This window comes from Mobula hypostoma, chromosome X2, assembly GCF_963921235.1.
Source record: "Mobula hypostoma chromosome X2, sMobHyp1.1, whole genome shotgun sequence".
NCBI lineage: Eukaryota > Metazoa > Chordata > Chondrichthyes > Myliobatiformes > Myliobatidae > Mobula > Mobula hypostoma.
The window spans coordinates 39,977,912-39,995,311 of record NC_086129.1 but is presented as its reverse complement, the minus strand read 5'-3'; the positions used below and the strand labels follow the sequence as shown (position 1 = coordinate 39,995,311).

The window sequence follows — 17,400 nt, the reverse complement described above, 5'->3', positions numbered from 1 at the left end:
AATTATGTGGTCTTGTTAGTGTTAGTCTTTGGTTTGTCCTTTTTTTTGTGATATCACTGTGGAGGAACATTGTATCATTTCATCATGCATGCATTTCTAAATGACAATAAACAAGGACTGAGTGTCCTTATAATCTAATTTAATATTATAATTTTGATTTTAACTGATGCTTTGAGTAATATTTCTCATTGTAGTTATCTCAACTCAAATGGAAATGGAACTAGATTTCCATTTGCTTGCAAGCTGAGGTTGTCACAATGGATGTGAGCATCAACCTGCAATGCAGTACCGTTAGCTTGGCAGGGAGAGGGGAGCTTTGAGTTGAGAAGCAGAGCAGGAAGAGTAGGCCTCAGTTTTTTTTTAAAAAAGTAAATAATTAAGCAGAGGACATGAAAGCAGCAAAAGTCTCCAAAGTACAGAAAATATTTTTTAAAAAGAGAACATTTAAAGGTATTATATCTGAACTCATGAAGCATTCACAACAGATGAAATAACATTACAAGTAGAAGTGAATGGGTATGATTTAATTGCCTTTACTGAATATGGCTCTGGTGATCGGAGCAGACAGCTGAATATTTAATGATATGGTACTTTCAATAAGTTCCCAAGCAGTAGATAAAAAAAGTTAGAGACCCTGGGACTCTGGTTAATGGCCTGGCATGCATTGAGAAATAGCTGAGGGCTAGAAAGTAAAGTATGAAGAAGTGCAGACTGGTCTTGGTTATATTCTTACCACTTTTGGGCTATTGCAGGAAATTGTTGCTAAATTTTCATAATCTTAATCTGAGGTGGCTGAGGCAACCAAACATATTTCAAAAGTTTGCTGTCAAGCTAGGTGGACTTGGAGGAAGGAAGCTGCATCCAGAGAGGCTTGAAAGGAGATGTAGACCAATTAAGTCGGGGCAGAGCAAGTGATAAAGTGTGAGGCCATTTACTTTGCACAAAATTCTGATGCAGCTTGATAAAGTGGATGCAGGAAGGATGTTTCCTTAGCAATAATACCTAGAACTAAGGATCACAGGCTTAGGATAAGGGTTAGGCCATTTCAGAATGAGTTGAGAGAAAAACTCTTCGCTCAGGATGTGAATCTAGTTCATTAAAAAACAGGTCAGTGGAATTTGAAATGTTACGGAAATCAAGAGAATTAAGGATAATGCAGGTTAATAGCACTGAGGTAGACAGTGAACTATAATCTCAAATGGTGGAGCAGTCGCAAGGGCCAGATAGCCAATGTTTACTCATTATGACTTGTGTTAACTAGATTTTAAAATTGTTCTGACAGATGATCAAGCAATAAATCAGTCGTTTTCAAGATGACCTGAAGGGAGGTAGGATCAAGTGGTATTTACTTGTGGAAAGGAGAGTGATCTATTTGAGACAAGGCAAAATTTACACTTGATGATCTTTCTACCTTGAATTGACTTTATTTCTTACATCCTTCACATACATGAGGAGTAAAAATCTTTACGTTACGTCTCTGTCTAAATGTGCAGTCATAGTAATTTATAATAAATGGAACAGTCAATGTAACATAAAAATGCACACAAAATAGCGTGAGTTAATCAGTCTGATGGCCTGGTGGAAGAAGCTGTTCCGGAGCCTGTTGGTCCTGGCTTTTATGCTGCGGTACCAATCCCAGGTGGTTGCAGCTGGAATAGATTGTGGTTGGGGTGACTTGGGTCCCCAATGATCCTACAGGCCCTTTTCTTACACCTGTCTTTGTAAACGTCCTGAATCATGGGAAGTTCACAACTACAGATGTGCTGGGCTGTCTGCACCACACTCCACAGAGTTCTGCGATTAAGGGAGGTACCGTTCCCATACCAGGCAGCGATACAGTCAGTCAGGATGCCCTCAATTGTGCCCCTGTAGAAAGTTCTTAGGATTTGTGGCCCATACCAAACTTCTTCAACCGTCTGAGGTGAAAGAGGCACTGTTGTGCCTTTTTCACCACACAGTTGGTCTGTACAGACCACGTGAGGTCCTCAGTGATATGTATGTCGAGGAACTTAAAACTGTTTACCCTCTCAACCCCAGATCCATTGATGTCAATAAGGGTTAGCCTGTCTCCATTCCTCCTGTAATCCACAACCAGCTGCTTTGTTTTTGCGACGTTGTGGGAGAGGTTGTTTTCTTGACACCACTTCCCTGTAGGCCACCTCGTTATTGTTTGAGATTAGGCCAATGAATGTAGTGTTGTTTGCAAATTTAACTAGCAAATTAGAGCTATGGGTGGCAACATAGTCATGGCTATACATGGAGTAAAGGAGGGGACTTGGTACACAGCCCTGAGGGGCTCCTGTGTTGAGAGTCAGAGGGGTGGAGGTGAGGCAGCCCACTCTTGCCACCTGCTGGCGATCTGACATGAATTCAAATTCACTCAATGAGTTTTTATTGAACATCACACACAAAATGCTGGAGAAACTCAGAAGGTCAGGCAGCATCTGTGGAGGGAAATAAACAGTCAGTGCTTCAGGCCGAGACCTTTCATTGCATCAGCTGTTTATTCCCCACCATAGATGCTCCCTGACCTGCTGAGTTCCTCCAGGTGCGTGCGTGTGTGTGGCACATGGTGCTCTAAATTTCCGGCAACTGCAGAGTCTCTTGTATTTGAGCTCTAATTGAACATTGTCTCCACTTCAGTGTTGAAAGTTCAAACATATTTTGTAATCTGCAGTCTGACCCATTTGAAGTTCTGATAGTTTGCTTGTTCAGTGAATGTTTCTGTGTAACTTGTTTTTAAAAGTTAAATTAAAAGTATCTTGGTGTATTAACTAAATGCTTGCTAGTCTGACACTACCATAGCCCTGAGTTTGCAGGTTTAATGGGATTTTTTTTTTTTTGCCCACTCTTTCATTGTAAACCTTCTATATAGATACTACTATATTTGCAAAGCAAGTCATGTTTCTGATGTACAGCTGCTTCTATTGTATTTTAATAATTTAAGTACTTTGTTTATTTACCTGATAAAGCTCCATTATTTAAGATTACTGTGCTTTTAAAACAAAAAGCTTTAAATATATGACTAGCTCTCAGAAATCTTAATGAATTTTAACAATGATTGTGAATATAAGCATGTATGCTTTTTGCAGCATAATCTCATTTGCAATCTGGTATGAGTGGGGAAACTGTACAAAGTAGATCCTGTTCTACGTTGAGATTCTGTATAAGAAGTCTTTTTTTTTGGCTCTATTACTGTATGTTTGGGGTTCATGATATAGCTGTCTGGTGGAGGCTGAATGCTAGTTGGCATTTCCTCAATTCTGTTTCAAATAAATTGTATACCATCCTCCACTGAAAAGGCAAAAAATTCAACTTGGAATCTGATAACAAATCCCTAACTGTTTTAATGTCAAATGTTCTGTTACCAAATCTCTGAGTGCACCTTTCTTTATTAAACTGGTAAATTTGTATTTGTTTTACTTTTAGGAGTACCTTGTTCTCAGACAGATTATAAATTGTGGTCTCCATCCGATGAGCGTGGGAATGAGTGCTTGCTTGGTCGAAAGATTGTTTTCAAGCGAAGAGCCCCACATGCAACCTGCTTTAATGGAGAAGACTTCGACAGGCCAATTACAGTCAGCAACTGTTCTTGTACAAGGGATGACTATGAATGGTAATTAAGGGAACAAGCTGTCTTTTCCAAAAAAATAAGTTGAACTGGAAAATATGCTTTGTCTCAAAGTACACTACAAATACTCTATGCTTTAGAATGTGGTTTCTTCATTTGAGCTGCTTTTAGAAAAAGAGCCATTAGTTTATCACTATCGCACTCCATTCTCTCCAGTATGAATTGCTTAATATTTTGAATATTAGCTTTTTGTTTATTCCCTTGACTCTTAAATCACAGGTGACAACTTAGTCCAATCTGCCTGTTCTAGTCAGAAAAAGCCATCCAGTCTAATCCCATTTCTAATTCTTTGGGTAGTGTTAGTTGGAAATTTCAATTTTCCAGGTATGGACTGAGTCACCCAGAGCGCAAAGGACCTGGGTGGGGTGGAATTTGTGTGGTGCATCCACGACAGTTTCTTCCTGCAATATATAGAACAGGGGTTCCCAAACTTTTATGCCATGGACCAAAACCATGAAGCAAGGGCTCCATGGACCCCAGGTTGGAAACCCTTGACCTAGATGAGCTTTCTCAGGAAAGAGCAATGCTGCATTTCTCAGGAGGGCCATGTAACTGAATTGGCAGTTGGGTAGCACTTGGGGTCCAGTGACTGCAATTCTATCAGTTTTAAAATAGTTATGGAAAAAAGATGGGTCCTGCACTGGATAAGGGCCAACTTTGAGGGCATTGAGCAGGATCTGGGGTTATCTGGGCGATTGTCAACTGGAATTCTTTTTGTCTAATTGTAGGAAATGCTGTGACTTAGAACAGTCAAAAACTGAATGAAATTTGAGGTGACATGCATACTGTTGAGAAACAGGAATTGATTTTGACAAACATAAACAGAGTTCTGTGTTTATTCAAAACTTGCGTTTGCCCTGTGGAAAGCCTTCCCAAATACTACTTACTTTGTTTCTTGATTTTATTTTCACCAAGATGCCTTGTGCTTTGCTGTTTATAATTTAATATTTCTGAACAATGTTAGTCATTGAAAATGCTTTCAAAGATTTTAATCATTGTTAATTTTTATCTGATCCTCGTAGTGACTTTGGCTTCAAACTCAGCGATGATTTGGCTTCAGAGGTCTGTATCCTTGATCCTGACTTCAGGGGTACTATGTCTGCTGTTCCTGTACCTTGTCCTGTAGGCACCACGTACAAAAGAACAAAGGGGTAAATATGGTTGAATCAGCCATATTTTTATAGAATTATCATCCACTAATATCGTGTAAATTCATAACTTCATATTTTTGGCTAATAGTTTTCTTTTCAAAATCTATTGTTGAGTATTTTTTTTCTAATACTAAGTCTTGGCTGGTGATGAGAAATAATTTTTTTAAAATGCCCTATAATGATTTCGGATCTAATGTAAAATGGCTGTTTCTGATTTGCTTTCCTAGTTACCGTAAAATCTCAGGTGATACCTGTCGTGGAGGCGATGTTGAAGCTCGTTTAGAAGGGGAAATGCTGCCTTGTCCTGTGAAAGGTAAATTGTAACCATTGTTATTTTTATCGAGGCATTTGAGATTGGTGTACTTTTTGAAGATAAGATAATGCCGGTGTACATCAGCGACGCTGCAGGAAATTGTACCAGTTTTCCTCTTAAATATACTCTTTTTGACCTACTTTTGCTGCAATCTGCAGTATGTAAATTTCCTCAACAACAGACCTGGAGATCATCAATGATCTTCAGATCTTGTGTTCAGTGGTTTAATGTGGAGCAGTTAAGCGTGGCACCTTTAATGCTCAAGGCTCAAGGCCAAGGCCAAAAATGCAGCAGGAGAGGTGGGATTCAAACCAGGCTGATGCGCAGGGGGATGAGGCCTCATCTGCCTACCATCTTGTTAGCCAATGTACAGTCACTTGAAAATTGATTATCTCAGGGCAAGGCTGCTGTATCAGAAGCAGGTGCAGCAGATCTCAATTGTCTGTTGCATTAAGACTCTGTTAACAGCGAACATGACAGACGTAGCTATCCAACCAGAATATTTTGCGATTTTTCAGAATGGATCGAACCTTTAATTCTGGCAAGGAAAAAGGTGGCGGCATATGCTTTTCAGTCAATTTTCCTTGGTGCATGTACATTGGGGTTATGTCAATTTCTTGTTCCCCTGACTTAGAACAACTAACGATTAAATGTAGACCATTCTCCTTGCCTCGAGTGTACTCATCCGTGATCCTAACCGCAGTTTATATACCAGCAGTGGCCGACTATAAGCAAGCACTCGCAAAACTGTGTGATGCTGTCTGTAAACAAGAAACAGCCTATCCTAATGCATTTCAAATTATAGTTGATGACTTTAACCAGGCCTGTTTGAAGAAAATCCTGCCCAGTTATCACCAGCGTGTAACCTGTTGCACCAGAGGTCTCAACACACTAGGCTGCTGCTACACTATGATGAGGAATGCCTATCGTTCCTTCCAGAGACCACATTTTGGCAAGTTGGATCATTTGGCTGTACTTCTACTACCTACATCCAGACAGAGCCTAATGAGCAAAGCTCCAGAGATCAAGACAACTAAGGGGTGGTCGCTGGAGGCAGTGGACTGGGTTTTGTTCAAGAACTCATCTGAGGCCCTGTACGACTATACCAGGGTTTTACAGACTTTAGTAAAACACATGGATGAGTGTGTCCCCACAAAATCATTCAGGGTTTTCCCCAATCAGAAGCCCTGGATGAATAGTGAAATCCAGGAGCTGCTGAGAGCCACATCAGAGGCTTTCAAGTCCAGAGATCAAGAATATTACAAGAGGTGCAGGTATGATCTCCGGAAAGCCATCTCTTGGGCAAAGTGGAGATTCCAGACTAGACTGGAATCAACGAAGGATGCTCGACAGCTGTGGCAGGGTTTGAATACCATAACCTCCTATAAAGCTAAAACTTGCGATATGGGGGACAGCAGAGCTTTGCTTCCAGATGAGCTGAATGCCTTCTATGCTTGTTTTGACACAAGAACAGGGAGGAACCATTTGTGCACCCCATGTCTTCCGATGATCTCAGTATCTGAAGATGATGTGCAGGCTGCCTTCAAGAGCGAATCCAAGGAAAGCATCTGGTTCAGACGAGTACCTGGCCAAGTGCTGAAGACCTGTGCCAACCAACTGCCTGGTGTATTCATGGATATCTTCAAACTCTTGCTCTGGCAGTGTGTGGCACCCACCTGCTTCACGCAGGCTTCAATCGTACCGGTGCCCAAGAAGAGCATGGTAACCAGTCTCAATGACTATCGCCCAGTGGCACTTACACCCACAGTGATGAAGTATTTTGAGTGGCTGGTGTTGAAGCATATCAGCTCCTGTCTGAGTGGAGACTAGGATCCACTCCAGTTCACCTACCGAAGCAAAAGGTCTACAGCAGATGCTACCTTGTTGGCTTTTCACACAACCCTGGAACATCTGGACAGCAAAGAAGCATACATCAGGATGCTCTTTATCGATTACAGCTTGGCATTTAACACCATCAACCCATCAAACCAGTAAACTCCAAGACCTGGGCCTCAATACCCCCTTGTGCAATTAGATCCTGAATTTCCTCATTTGCAGACCCCAGTCAGTTTGGATTGACAAAAACATAACATCTCCACAATCTCCAGTAGCACAGGAGCACTGCAGGGGTGTGTACTGAGCTTCCTGCTCTACTCACTTTACACTTACCAAATGCAAGTTTGCTGATGACACCACTTTTGTGGGCTGTACCAAAGAGGGTGCTGAATCAGCATGGAGGAGCGAGACTGAAAACTTGCTGAATGATGTAATAACAACCACTCTCACAATGTCAGTAAGGCTAAGGAGCTGATTGTAGACTTCAGGAGAGGAAAACTAGAGGTCCATGAGCCAATAATCATTGAAGGATCAGAGGTGAAGAGGGTCAATAACTTTAAATTCCTGGGTGTCACTATTTCACAGGACCTGTCCTGGACCTATCGTATAAATATTATTCCGAAGAAAGCACAGCAGCGCCTCTGCTTCCTCAGGAGTCTGCGGTGGTTTGGTATGTCATCAAAAACCTTGGCAATCTTTTATAGCTGTGTGGTGGAGAGTGTGCTGACTGGCTGCATTACGGCCTGGTATGGAAGCACCAATGCCTTTGAGTGGAAAATTCTACAAATGGTAGTGGATTCAGCCCAGCATATCACGGGTAAAATCCTCCAACCATTGAACACATCTGTGTGAAATGTTGCCATAGAAAAGCAGCATCCATCATCACAGATCCTCACCACCCAGGCCATGCTCTTTTCTCACTGCTGCCATCAGGTAGAAGGTACAGGTGCCTCAGGACTCTCACCACCAGGTTCAAGAACAGTTAGGCTCTTGAACAAAACAGGATAGCTACACTCGTTAAGGACTCTTACTTGTTATTTCATGCTTGTTTTTTATCACTAATTATTTATATCTGCATTTGCATAGTTTGTTTACAGTTTACATTGATGTTCAGTTACTGTTCTATAGATTTGCTAAGTATGGCTGCAGAGAAAGAATCTGAGGGTTGTATGTGGTGACATTACGTACCCTGATAATTTACTTTGAACTCTGGATTTTTTCACCAACTAGAATATTAATAGGATTTTTACAAGTGATATTCTTTGTTTACAAGTCAGATTCTCCGGGGCGGGCGGGGGGAGCGATAAGGGAACCAAAACATTTTCTTATTAGCTCATTGTCAAGTAAATTTCCAAGGTAGCCATTGAGAACATTGTGCAGGGGGACTTCCGGTAGCGCTCATGGAGTGAAGTCGCGTTCTTGACTCGCTCCATTACCTCTGAGTTTTTTTTTCTATGATCAGCTATACTTTAATTAACCATTAAGGTATCAACTCTTACAATACTTTGAATTAAATTGAACTCTCCGATAACTGGATGCAACTTAGATCTGCTATGTCTAAGAACGGGAAAAACGGCAAGGATGGTAAACCTCCGGTTAAACCGAAAGGCATGGATTTTCCTCCGACTGAATCACCGGTGACTTTGAAAGCTATATCGGAGTTAATTCAGAGGGAAATTTCAACCTCTGTTAGGGAGATGATTCGTACGGAAATTGCAGGCTCTCTTAAGGACCTGATTCATACGGAAATCTCAATTAATCTCCAGAAAATTGCCGATTCAATCGATAAGATGCAAACATCTATTGCGGAACATCAGTCGGCTATATCTGATCTTCAAAAATCCGCGCAACAAAGTGAGCTTAAGATGGGGAAAATCGAAGAAATAATTAATGTAATGAAGAAGAAACTTGACTTTCTGACTTTTAAAAACTCTGACTTGGAATCTAGAATGCGACGGCAGAATTTACGAATGATTCGGGTGCGTGAAGCTGTTGAATCTAACAACCCCATGAAGTTTTTTTCTCAACTTTTAAAAGATGCATTCCCTACTGTATTTCCTGACCAACCACCGCTACTGGATCGTGTTCATAGAATCCCATCATACTCGTCTAGGTCAGATAGACCTAGGCATGTTATTTTACGTTTTCATTACTTTCAAGACAAGGAGAGACTGTTTCGATTTGCTCGATCTAAAGGTTTCATTGATTTTTCGGATCTTAAGTTCCGATTCGTGGAAGATTTCAGTAAACCAATCTGGGACCAACGGGTTCGCTGCAGATCTGTGATGTCGGAATTCTATAAGATGGATTTAAGACCAGCGCTGCTGTACCCTGCACGTCTAAGGATTCGCATGTCAGATGGAGCCCTTCGTTTTTTTGATTCTCCATCGGATGCCCAGAGTTATCTGGATCAATTTTCACCTTCAACATCTTAATTGCTATTTTTTTTAAATTATCTCCGTTGATCGGAGGCTGTGAATTGGTTGGTTTTAACTTTTTCGTGCCCTATTTGGGCAGAAAAGTTTATTTTTGATTTCTTAATATGGTTGCTAAACTTTCTTTTTAACTGTGTCATTTCTTTCTTTTCCCAGGGGATTCTGGGTGGTTACTTCCTTTTTGTCATCTTACGTATTTCCTGTGTGGCCTTAAATTTTGTAGTTTTTTTTAAATTTTATTTTGTTTTGCTTTTTATAACTAGTTTATGTTAATAATCTTATTTTTTCTTGTTGTTTTGTTTATTCATGGGTTTGGGGTTTATTGTGGTTTTTTTTAATATATATTTTCTGGCTTTTGTTCTGTTGTGTGTGTATTTTAATTGAGTTACCTTTTTTTTACTTTTTTACTGTTTTACAATTAGCTGATCTTTTTCATATTTATACCTTTTTTTTAGGGAGCGTATACCGGAAGTCATGGGGGTAGTTTTAGCACTTGCTTCTTTCCGGCGGGTCTGTTTTAGATTTTGCCTTGGGGTCTTGGGGCGGGGGGGGGTGGCGGGAGGGGCTTCACGTTTTAGTTTTTTTCTCTTTGGGCTATATACATTATTGAAGTACTGGTTGCGTCCTTTTTCCCGGTATCTTTTGTATGTTCTGTTTCCTCTCCGGGTTCGTGGGTCGTGCCTATCGTCAATCCCCCTCGATGTGGGTTGACTTTAGGATTTATGGAGTCTATTATTAATTTTGTCTCCTGGAATACTAACGGTCTTAATCATCCTATTAAAAGGAAAAAAGTTTTTAAAGTGTTCCGGAGACTTAAAGCACAAATTTTATTTTTACAAGAGACCCATGTACGGAGGGGGGACAGACTACGGTTTTTTAAATTCTGGAAGGGGCAACAATTTCATTCGAACTCCAATGCTAAGATTCGAGGCGTCTCTATTTTTACAGATTCCTCAGTTACTTTTATACAACAGGATATTATTTCTGATCCGAATGGTAGATTTTTATTGGTTAGTGGTTTACTATTTAATAAAAAAGTAGTTTTGGTTAATGTTTATGCTCCTAATATGGATTGTCCGGAATTTTATAAATCATTGTTTAATCAGTTTCCGAATTTGAACGAGTTTTCATTGATCTGGGGCGGAGATCTTAATACCTGTTTGTCTCCAGCTTTGGACCGTTCGGCTCCTTTACGGACCTTACCTAATAAATCTGCAACTTTGATTAACTTTTTCCTTTCTGATTCTGGGTCGACGGACATTTGGCGTTTTCTGCATCCTCAGGAAAAAGATTTTTCCTTCTTTTCACATGTTCATCATTCCTATTCAAGAATTGATTATTTTTTAATTGATTCTCGTCTTATTCCTTCAGTGATTAAATGTGATTATGATTCTATAACCATTTCGGATCATGCTCCGCTTAAGCTTTCTATTAAAATTATGGCCAATATACAAAATAATAGACAATGGCGTTTTAATTCGCTGTTGCTTCAGGACTCGGACTTTGTTAACTTTATGAATGAACAGATTGAGCTTTTTTTTACAATTAATCATACAGAGGATATTTCGGTTAACACTCTTTGGGACACTTTTAAAGCCTATATTCGTGGTCAGATTATTTCGTATTCTGCTGCTTTGAGGAAGAAACAGAAGCAGGAGGAGATGGCAATTGTGGACAAGATTAAAGAAATTGATAAGAAATATGTTATGGCTCCTTCTGAGGAGTTATACAAACAAAGAACTGAACTTCAAATGGAACACAGTTTATTAATCTCGTCCTCGATTGTAAACCAATTAAAGAAAACAAGAAGTGAATTTTATGTTCACAGTGACAAAATTGGCAAGCTGCTGGCTAATCAATTGAAATCTAATTATGTTAAATCTCAAATCAATCAGATTTATAACCAAAATGATCGATTGATACTGGATCATGTGGGGATTAATCAAACCTTTTGTGATTTTTATTCTTCTTTATATCAATCAGAGTCTCCTCGAGATTCTAAATATATGAATGATTTTTTAGATAAGTTAGACTTCCCTAAGATTTCACAGGATATGTCTTCTATATTAGATACTTCCATTACTATGGATGAGATTAAGAATGTTATTTTTTCTATGAATCTGGGGAAAGCTCCTGGCCCGGATGGGTTTACCGTTGAATTTTATAAATGTTTTGCTCCTTTATTGATCCCTTGGCTCTGTAGGGTCTTTGAGGCTTCTCTGAAACTTGGTAAACTTCCTGAATCTTTTAATAGAGCGTCAATTTCTTTAATACTAAAGAAGGATAAAGACCCTGCTCAATGTGCATCTTATAGACCAATATCTTTATTAAATGTTGATTCTAAAGTTTTTTCTAAGTTATTAGCAAATAGACTAGAAAAAGTACTTCCTTCTATTATTTCGGAAGACCAAACGGGTTTTATTAAAGGTCGTTACTCTTTTTATAATATTCGTACATTGTTAAATATTGTTTATACTCCCTCACAAAATGTTCCTGAGTGTGTTATTTCTTTAGACGCCGAGAAAGCTTTTGATAGAGTAGAATGGCCCTATTTATTTAAGGTGCTTGAAATGTTTAATTTTAGCTTGAAATTTATATCCTGGATTAAACTGTTATATCATTCCCCTGTAGCCTCGGTCCGTACTAACTCTTTAAACTCACCTTTTTTTCCTCTCTTTCGAGGTACTCGACAAGGCTGTCCTCTTAGTCCCCTATTATTTGATATTGCATTAGAACCTCTTGCAATTGCCATTCGAGAATCTTCAAATATTACTGGGATAACTCGGGGATTAAAGTCCCATAAATTATCACTCTATGCTGATGATTTACTGTTATATATTTCTAATCCTGAGAAATCCATTCCTGCTGTTTTAGAGTTATTAGCACAATTTGGTTTTTTTTCAGGTTATAAATTAAATCTTAGTAAGAGTGAACTCTTTCCGATTAATAAACATCTTCCCTTATATTATAAATTTCCATTTAAATTGATTGATAATTATTTTTCTTATCTTGGGATTAAAATTACTTGTAAATATAAAGATTTATTTAAGATTAACTTTTTACCATTAATAGACCATATTACTCAACTTTCATCTAAATGGTTTCCCTTATATTTAACTTTGATTGGTCGTATTAATGCAGTTAAGATGTTTTTTTTGCCAAAATTTTTATATGTGTTTCAGGCATTACCAATTTTTGTTCCAAAATCTTTCTTTGATAAAGTTGACTCTAAAATTTCTTCATTTATTTGGCAGAATAAGAATCCGAGACTGGGTAAAATACATTTACAGAAAGCTAAGAGAGATGGAGGTTTAGCATTACCTAACTTTAGATTCTATTATTGGGCTATTAATATTCGACATATGAAATTTTGGTTACTTGATCAGGATATACTATCTATTCCTAAATGGGTAGCATTGGAACTACAATCTGTTCAGGGTTATACACTTGGCTCTATTTTAGGTTCCTCTCTCCCTTTTGATTCGAAACGCCTTAAGCAGGTCTCTAACCCGATAGTTAAATATGCTTTGCGCATTTGGTTTCAATTCAGAAAATTTTTTGATCTTAATCAATTCGGGTTAGCGATTCCTATTTTAGGTAACATTTTTTCCTCCCTCTTTTACGGATCGCGCTTTTCAAACTTGGAAGACTAAGGGTATTTTACGGTTTTTGGATTTATTTTTAGATGGTTCCCTTATGTCTTTTGAACAATTATCTAATAAATATAATTTATCAAGAATACATTTTTTTAGATATTTACAAGTTAGAAATTTCCTAAGTACTATACTTTCTTCCTTTCCAATGCTTCCTCCTACATATATTTTAGATTCGATAATTAACCTCAATCCATGTCAGAAAGGTGCATCGGCTATGATTTATAATATTATTATGAAACTTAGGAAAGCTCCATTTGATAAGATTAGGGTAGATTGGGAACAGGAATTGGGGCTTACCATTTCTGTGGATGATTGGGGGCAGATTTTACAATTAGTTAATACTTCCTCTATTTGTGCTAAACATTCCCTAATTCAATTTAAAGTGGTTCATAGAGCACATATGTCCAAAGATAAGTTAGCGCGTTTTTACTCGCATATTAATCCTTTTTGTGATAGATGTTCGGGGCAGATAGCCTCTTTAACTCATATGTTTTGGTCTTGTCCTACTTTGGAAACTTTTTGGAGAGATATTTTTAATATTATTTCTAAGGTATTAAATATAGATATCTCTCCTCACCCTATTACTGCTATCTTTGGACTACCCAAAATTTCTAGTAATCTTTCCCCTTCAGCCCGCAGAATGATCGCATTTCTTACTTTAATGGCGAAAAGATGTATTTTACAACATTGGAAAGAGCTTAATGCTCCAACTACCTTTTTTTGGTTCTCTCAGACGATTTTATGTTTGAATCTGGAGAAAATTAGAAGTAACCTTTATGATTCTTCATTTAAATTTGAACAGATTTGGGGACCTTTTATTCGATATTTTCATTTAATGTAATATATACCCTTGTTTTTTTTTCACTGTTTTTAATGGAGGTCGGGATTGAGGACGTGATTTTAAGTTTAACTCTGTTTGGTTTCAAGTTAGCCCTTTGCTTTGCTTTTAGTTAGTTGCACGGTGGGTTTTTTTTTTGGGGTTTTTTTTCTTTTTTTTCCCATTGATATATATAAAATTTAGTATACTATTATGTTATCTTGGTTTCTTATGTTTAATTTACATTGTTTGTAGTATTTTTTTTGGTATTGATACCTTCTGGAATTTTATTATATTTTAACATTGTATTAATGTTTATATGGTTTACCTTTTTGTATACTTATTCAATAAAAAGATTTAAAGAGAACATTGTGCAGGAGTGAAATTGTGACATTGAAAGATGCAAAGGTATGGTAAGAAATGGTGTTCATGATTGTTGTTGCTGATTTAAAAATAAAAAATGGTGGATGAGTGAATGAGAAAATTAAGTTTTTAAAAATGAGCAAAAATCTCAAAATATGATGTCATTATTAATTGAAGTTATTTATCTGGAGCCAATAATATAGATGAGCAGGCAGTTTCAAATAATTGACAACATCAAGCCCAATTTAGAACATATGGCTATAAGCTTGATCAAGAGGCAGATTTTAAGAATGGTCTTAAAATGAAGACAAGGAGAATACACACTGAAAGCAAACTGCCAGTAGTAGTGCTGCTGAGAGATGTGCAAGCTGTCTCAATGGCATTTTGTATTTAGATTATGAAGACACGCAGTCCTCTTTTATTGACATTTAGTAATGCATGCATTAAGAAATGATACAATGTTTCCTCCAGTGTGATATCACAAAACACAGGATAGACCAAGACTGAAAAAACTAACAAAACCACATAATTATAACATATAGTTACAACCATAACTTGATGAAGAAGTCCATGAACACAGTAAAAAGTTCAAAGTCTCTCAGTTGTCCCACATCTCACGCAGACGGGAGAAGGAAGAAAAACACTCCCTGCCTTGCCCGACCACAGTCCGACTCTGAGTCATCCAAAAACTTCGAACCTCCGATCAGCTCACCGACGCCGAGTACTGAGCGCCATCTCTATCCGAACGATTCGACCTCAATCCAGGTCACCAAAAGCAGGCAAAGCCGGGGATTTTGAGGCCTTCCCTCCGAAAGATTCCCGATCGCGCAGTAACAACAGCAGCGAACTGGCGTTTCAGAAATTTCTCCAGATGTTCCTCTGTGCTTTCATGTCTGTCTGCATCAAATCAGAATTGTCCACAGCCCCTATTTAACAGATACGGTATCATTTTTCACCGGATATCATCCAGTTATCATAGTTACGACACTAAAGCCGTGAGGAGTGTGTTGGCTTCCAGGTGAAGGAAAAAAATACATGCCTATTTGCACTTTTGTTATTTGCCACTTAACTCTGCAACTTATTTTCCCTTGTATGCCCCTCAACCATCTTCCACCTCCAGTTGCAGATTTTATTGATTTTGGGTTAATAAAGTAATTGAAGGTGGGAAATGAAGAAGTTATAAAACTTGTTGCCCCTAATGGAACAATTAAGATTGTTAGTATTTTATACTGATGTCTATTGAAGACATCATTATGGTGACAGAATAAATAATTTATTCGCTTCTCTTTGCAGAGGAAAATGAGTTTATACTTTATGCTCTGAGGAGCTCCATTCATCGCTATGATCTCTCCAGTGGTACAGATGAGGCACTGCCACTTCAGAACCTGCGAGGCACTGTTGCTTTGGATTTTGATTATGAGAGCAACTGCTTATATTGGGCAGATATTTCACAGCATGTTATTCAGGTGAGAATAGTCCGCTGCAGAAGCGAGTTAAGTAATATGTTGCTCAGCTTTGTTTTAACTCAATGAAAGGAAGTGTTACTATTTGAGAATATATTTGCGTATTTTATGTATATATTTTTAAAAAATCAACTGACCTCTATTCTTGATTATCATGTTAATTGTATCTTGGTGGGCGGGGGGATTCTTGTTTGGTTTATATCAAATTATTATATACAATGGTGCTAGAACGTTTGTGAACTCCATAGAATTTACTCTTATATCTGTATAAATATGACCTAAATGTGATTAGATCTTCATGTAAGTCCTAAAACTAGTTGAAGAGAACCCGATTAAATAAATAAAACGTATTTGTTCATTTATTAATTGAGAAATGATCCAATATTGCATGCATTTGTTGGAAAGGTATGTGAACCTCTGGGGTAATGGAGATGAGATTGGAGGTGTGGGTTGTAGAGGTGCCTTGTCCTATTTACATCAAAAAAAAAGTTAGGTACTGACGGAACCTGCTCTTCTCAAGAAAGACCTATTTATGTGCACCATGCCATGATCAAAACAACTTTGAGGATCGAAGAAGAATTATTGTGGAGATGCTGGAAAAGGCTACAAAAGCATTTCTGAAGACCCGAGGTGTTCATTAGTCTACAGTAAGAGAAGTTGTCTACAAGTGAAGGAAACTCGGTCCTGTTGCGACTCTTCCTGGGAGCGGACATCCTGCAAAGATCACACCAAGAACACAACATGCAATGCTGAAAAAGATAAAAAAGAATCCAAGAATAACAACAAAGGACCTGTAGAAATCTCTAGAACTCACTAAAGTCTCTGTTCATGTGTCCACTATCAGAAAAACACTGAACAAGAATGGTGTTCATGGAAGGGCACCGAAGGAAATCACTGCTCTCCCAAAAAAAAACATTACTACATGTCTCAAGTTAGCAAAAGACCACCTGGGTGTTCTACAAAGCTTCTGGAACAATGTTCTGTGGACAAATGAGACAAAAGTTAAAACTTTTCAGCAGAAACGTACATCACTATCTTATGTTTGGAGGGAAAAGGGGCACTGCACACCAACACCAAAACCTCATTCCAACTATGAAGCATGTTGGAAGGAGCATCATGGTTTGAGGCTACTTTGCTGCCCAAGGGCCTGGACAGCTTGTATTCATTGAGGGAACAATGAATTCAAAATTGTATTAAGACATTTTACAGGGTAAAATGTCACCTGAAACTTATAGAAGTTGGATAATGTAACAAGACAATGATCCGAAAGACAAGAGTAAATCAACAACAGAATGGTTTAAAAAGAAGAAAATCTGTGTTTTGGAATGGCCGAGTTGTCAAAGTCCTGACCTTATTCCTAGTTCAAAAAGCAGTTTTGAAAGGAGGAATAGCCTAAACTTTCTCCAAGCTGACGTGCAGAACTGATCAACAGTTACCAGAAATGTGTGTTTGAAGTTATTGCCACACAAGGAAGTCACACCAGTTACTGAAAGCAAAGGTTTACATACTTTTCCAACAAATGCATGTAATATTGGATCATTTTTCTCAATAAATGAGCAAGTATAATGTTTTTTTGTTATTATTTAATTGGGTTCTCTTTATCTAGTTTTAGGACACCTGAGGATCTGATCACATTTTGGGTCATATTTCTATAAAAATAGAGAAAATTCTATAGAGTTCAATAACTTTCCAACACCACTGTAGACGATCAATGCTAATATGTCATTTTACATAA

The 17,400-nt window shown here is 38.1% G+C and overlaps 1 protein-coding gene across 2 annotated transcripts in view; it reads left to right on the top strand.

Moving 5' to 3' along the window:
• Nucleotides 1–17,400, top strand: part of sorl1 (sortilin-related receptor, L(DLR class) A repeats containing) — a 258,600-nt gene that overhangs the window by 121,436 nt on the left and 119,764 nt on the right. For both annotated transcript variants that reach the window (XM_063038299.1, XM_063038298.1), the window contains exons 14-17: nucleotides 3,430–3,616; nucleotides 4,654–4,782; nucleotides 5,010–5,095; nucleotides 15,496–15,668. In XM_063038299.1, coding sequence (XP_062894369.1) covers nucleotides 3,430–3,616; nucleotides 4,654–4,782; nucleotides 5,010–5,095; nucleotides 15,496–15,668 — 575 coding nt within the window. The remainder of the gene's footprint in view (nucleotides 1–3,429; nucleotides 3,617–4,653; nucleotides 4,783–5,009; nucleotides 5,096–15,495; nucleotides 15,669–17,400) is intronic.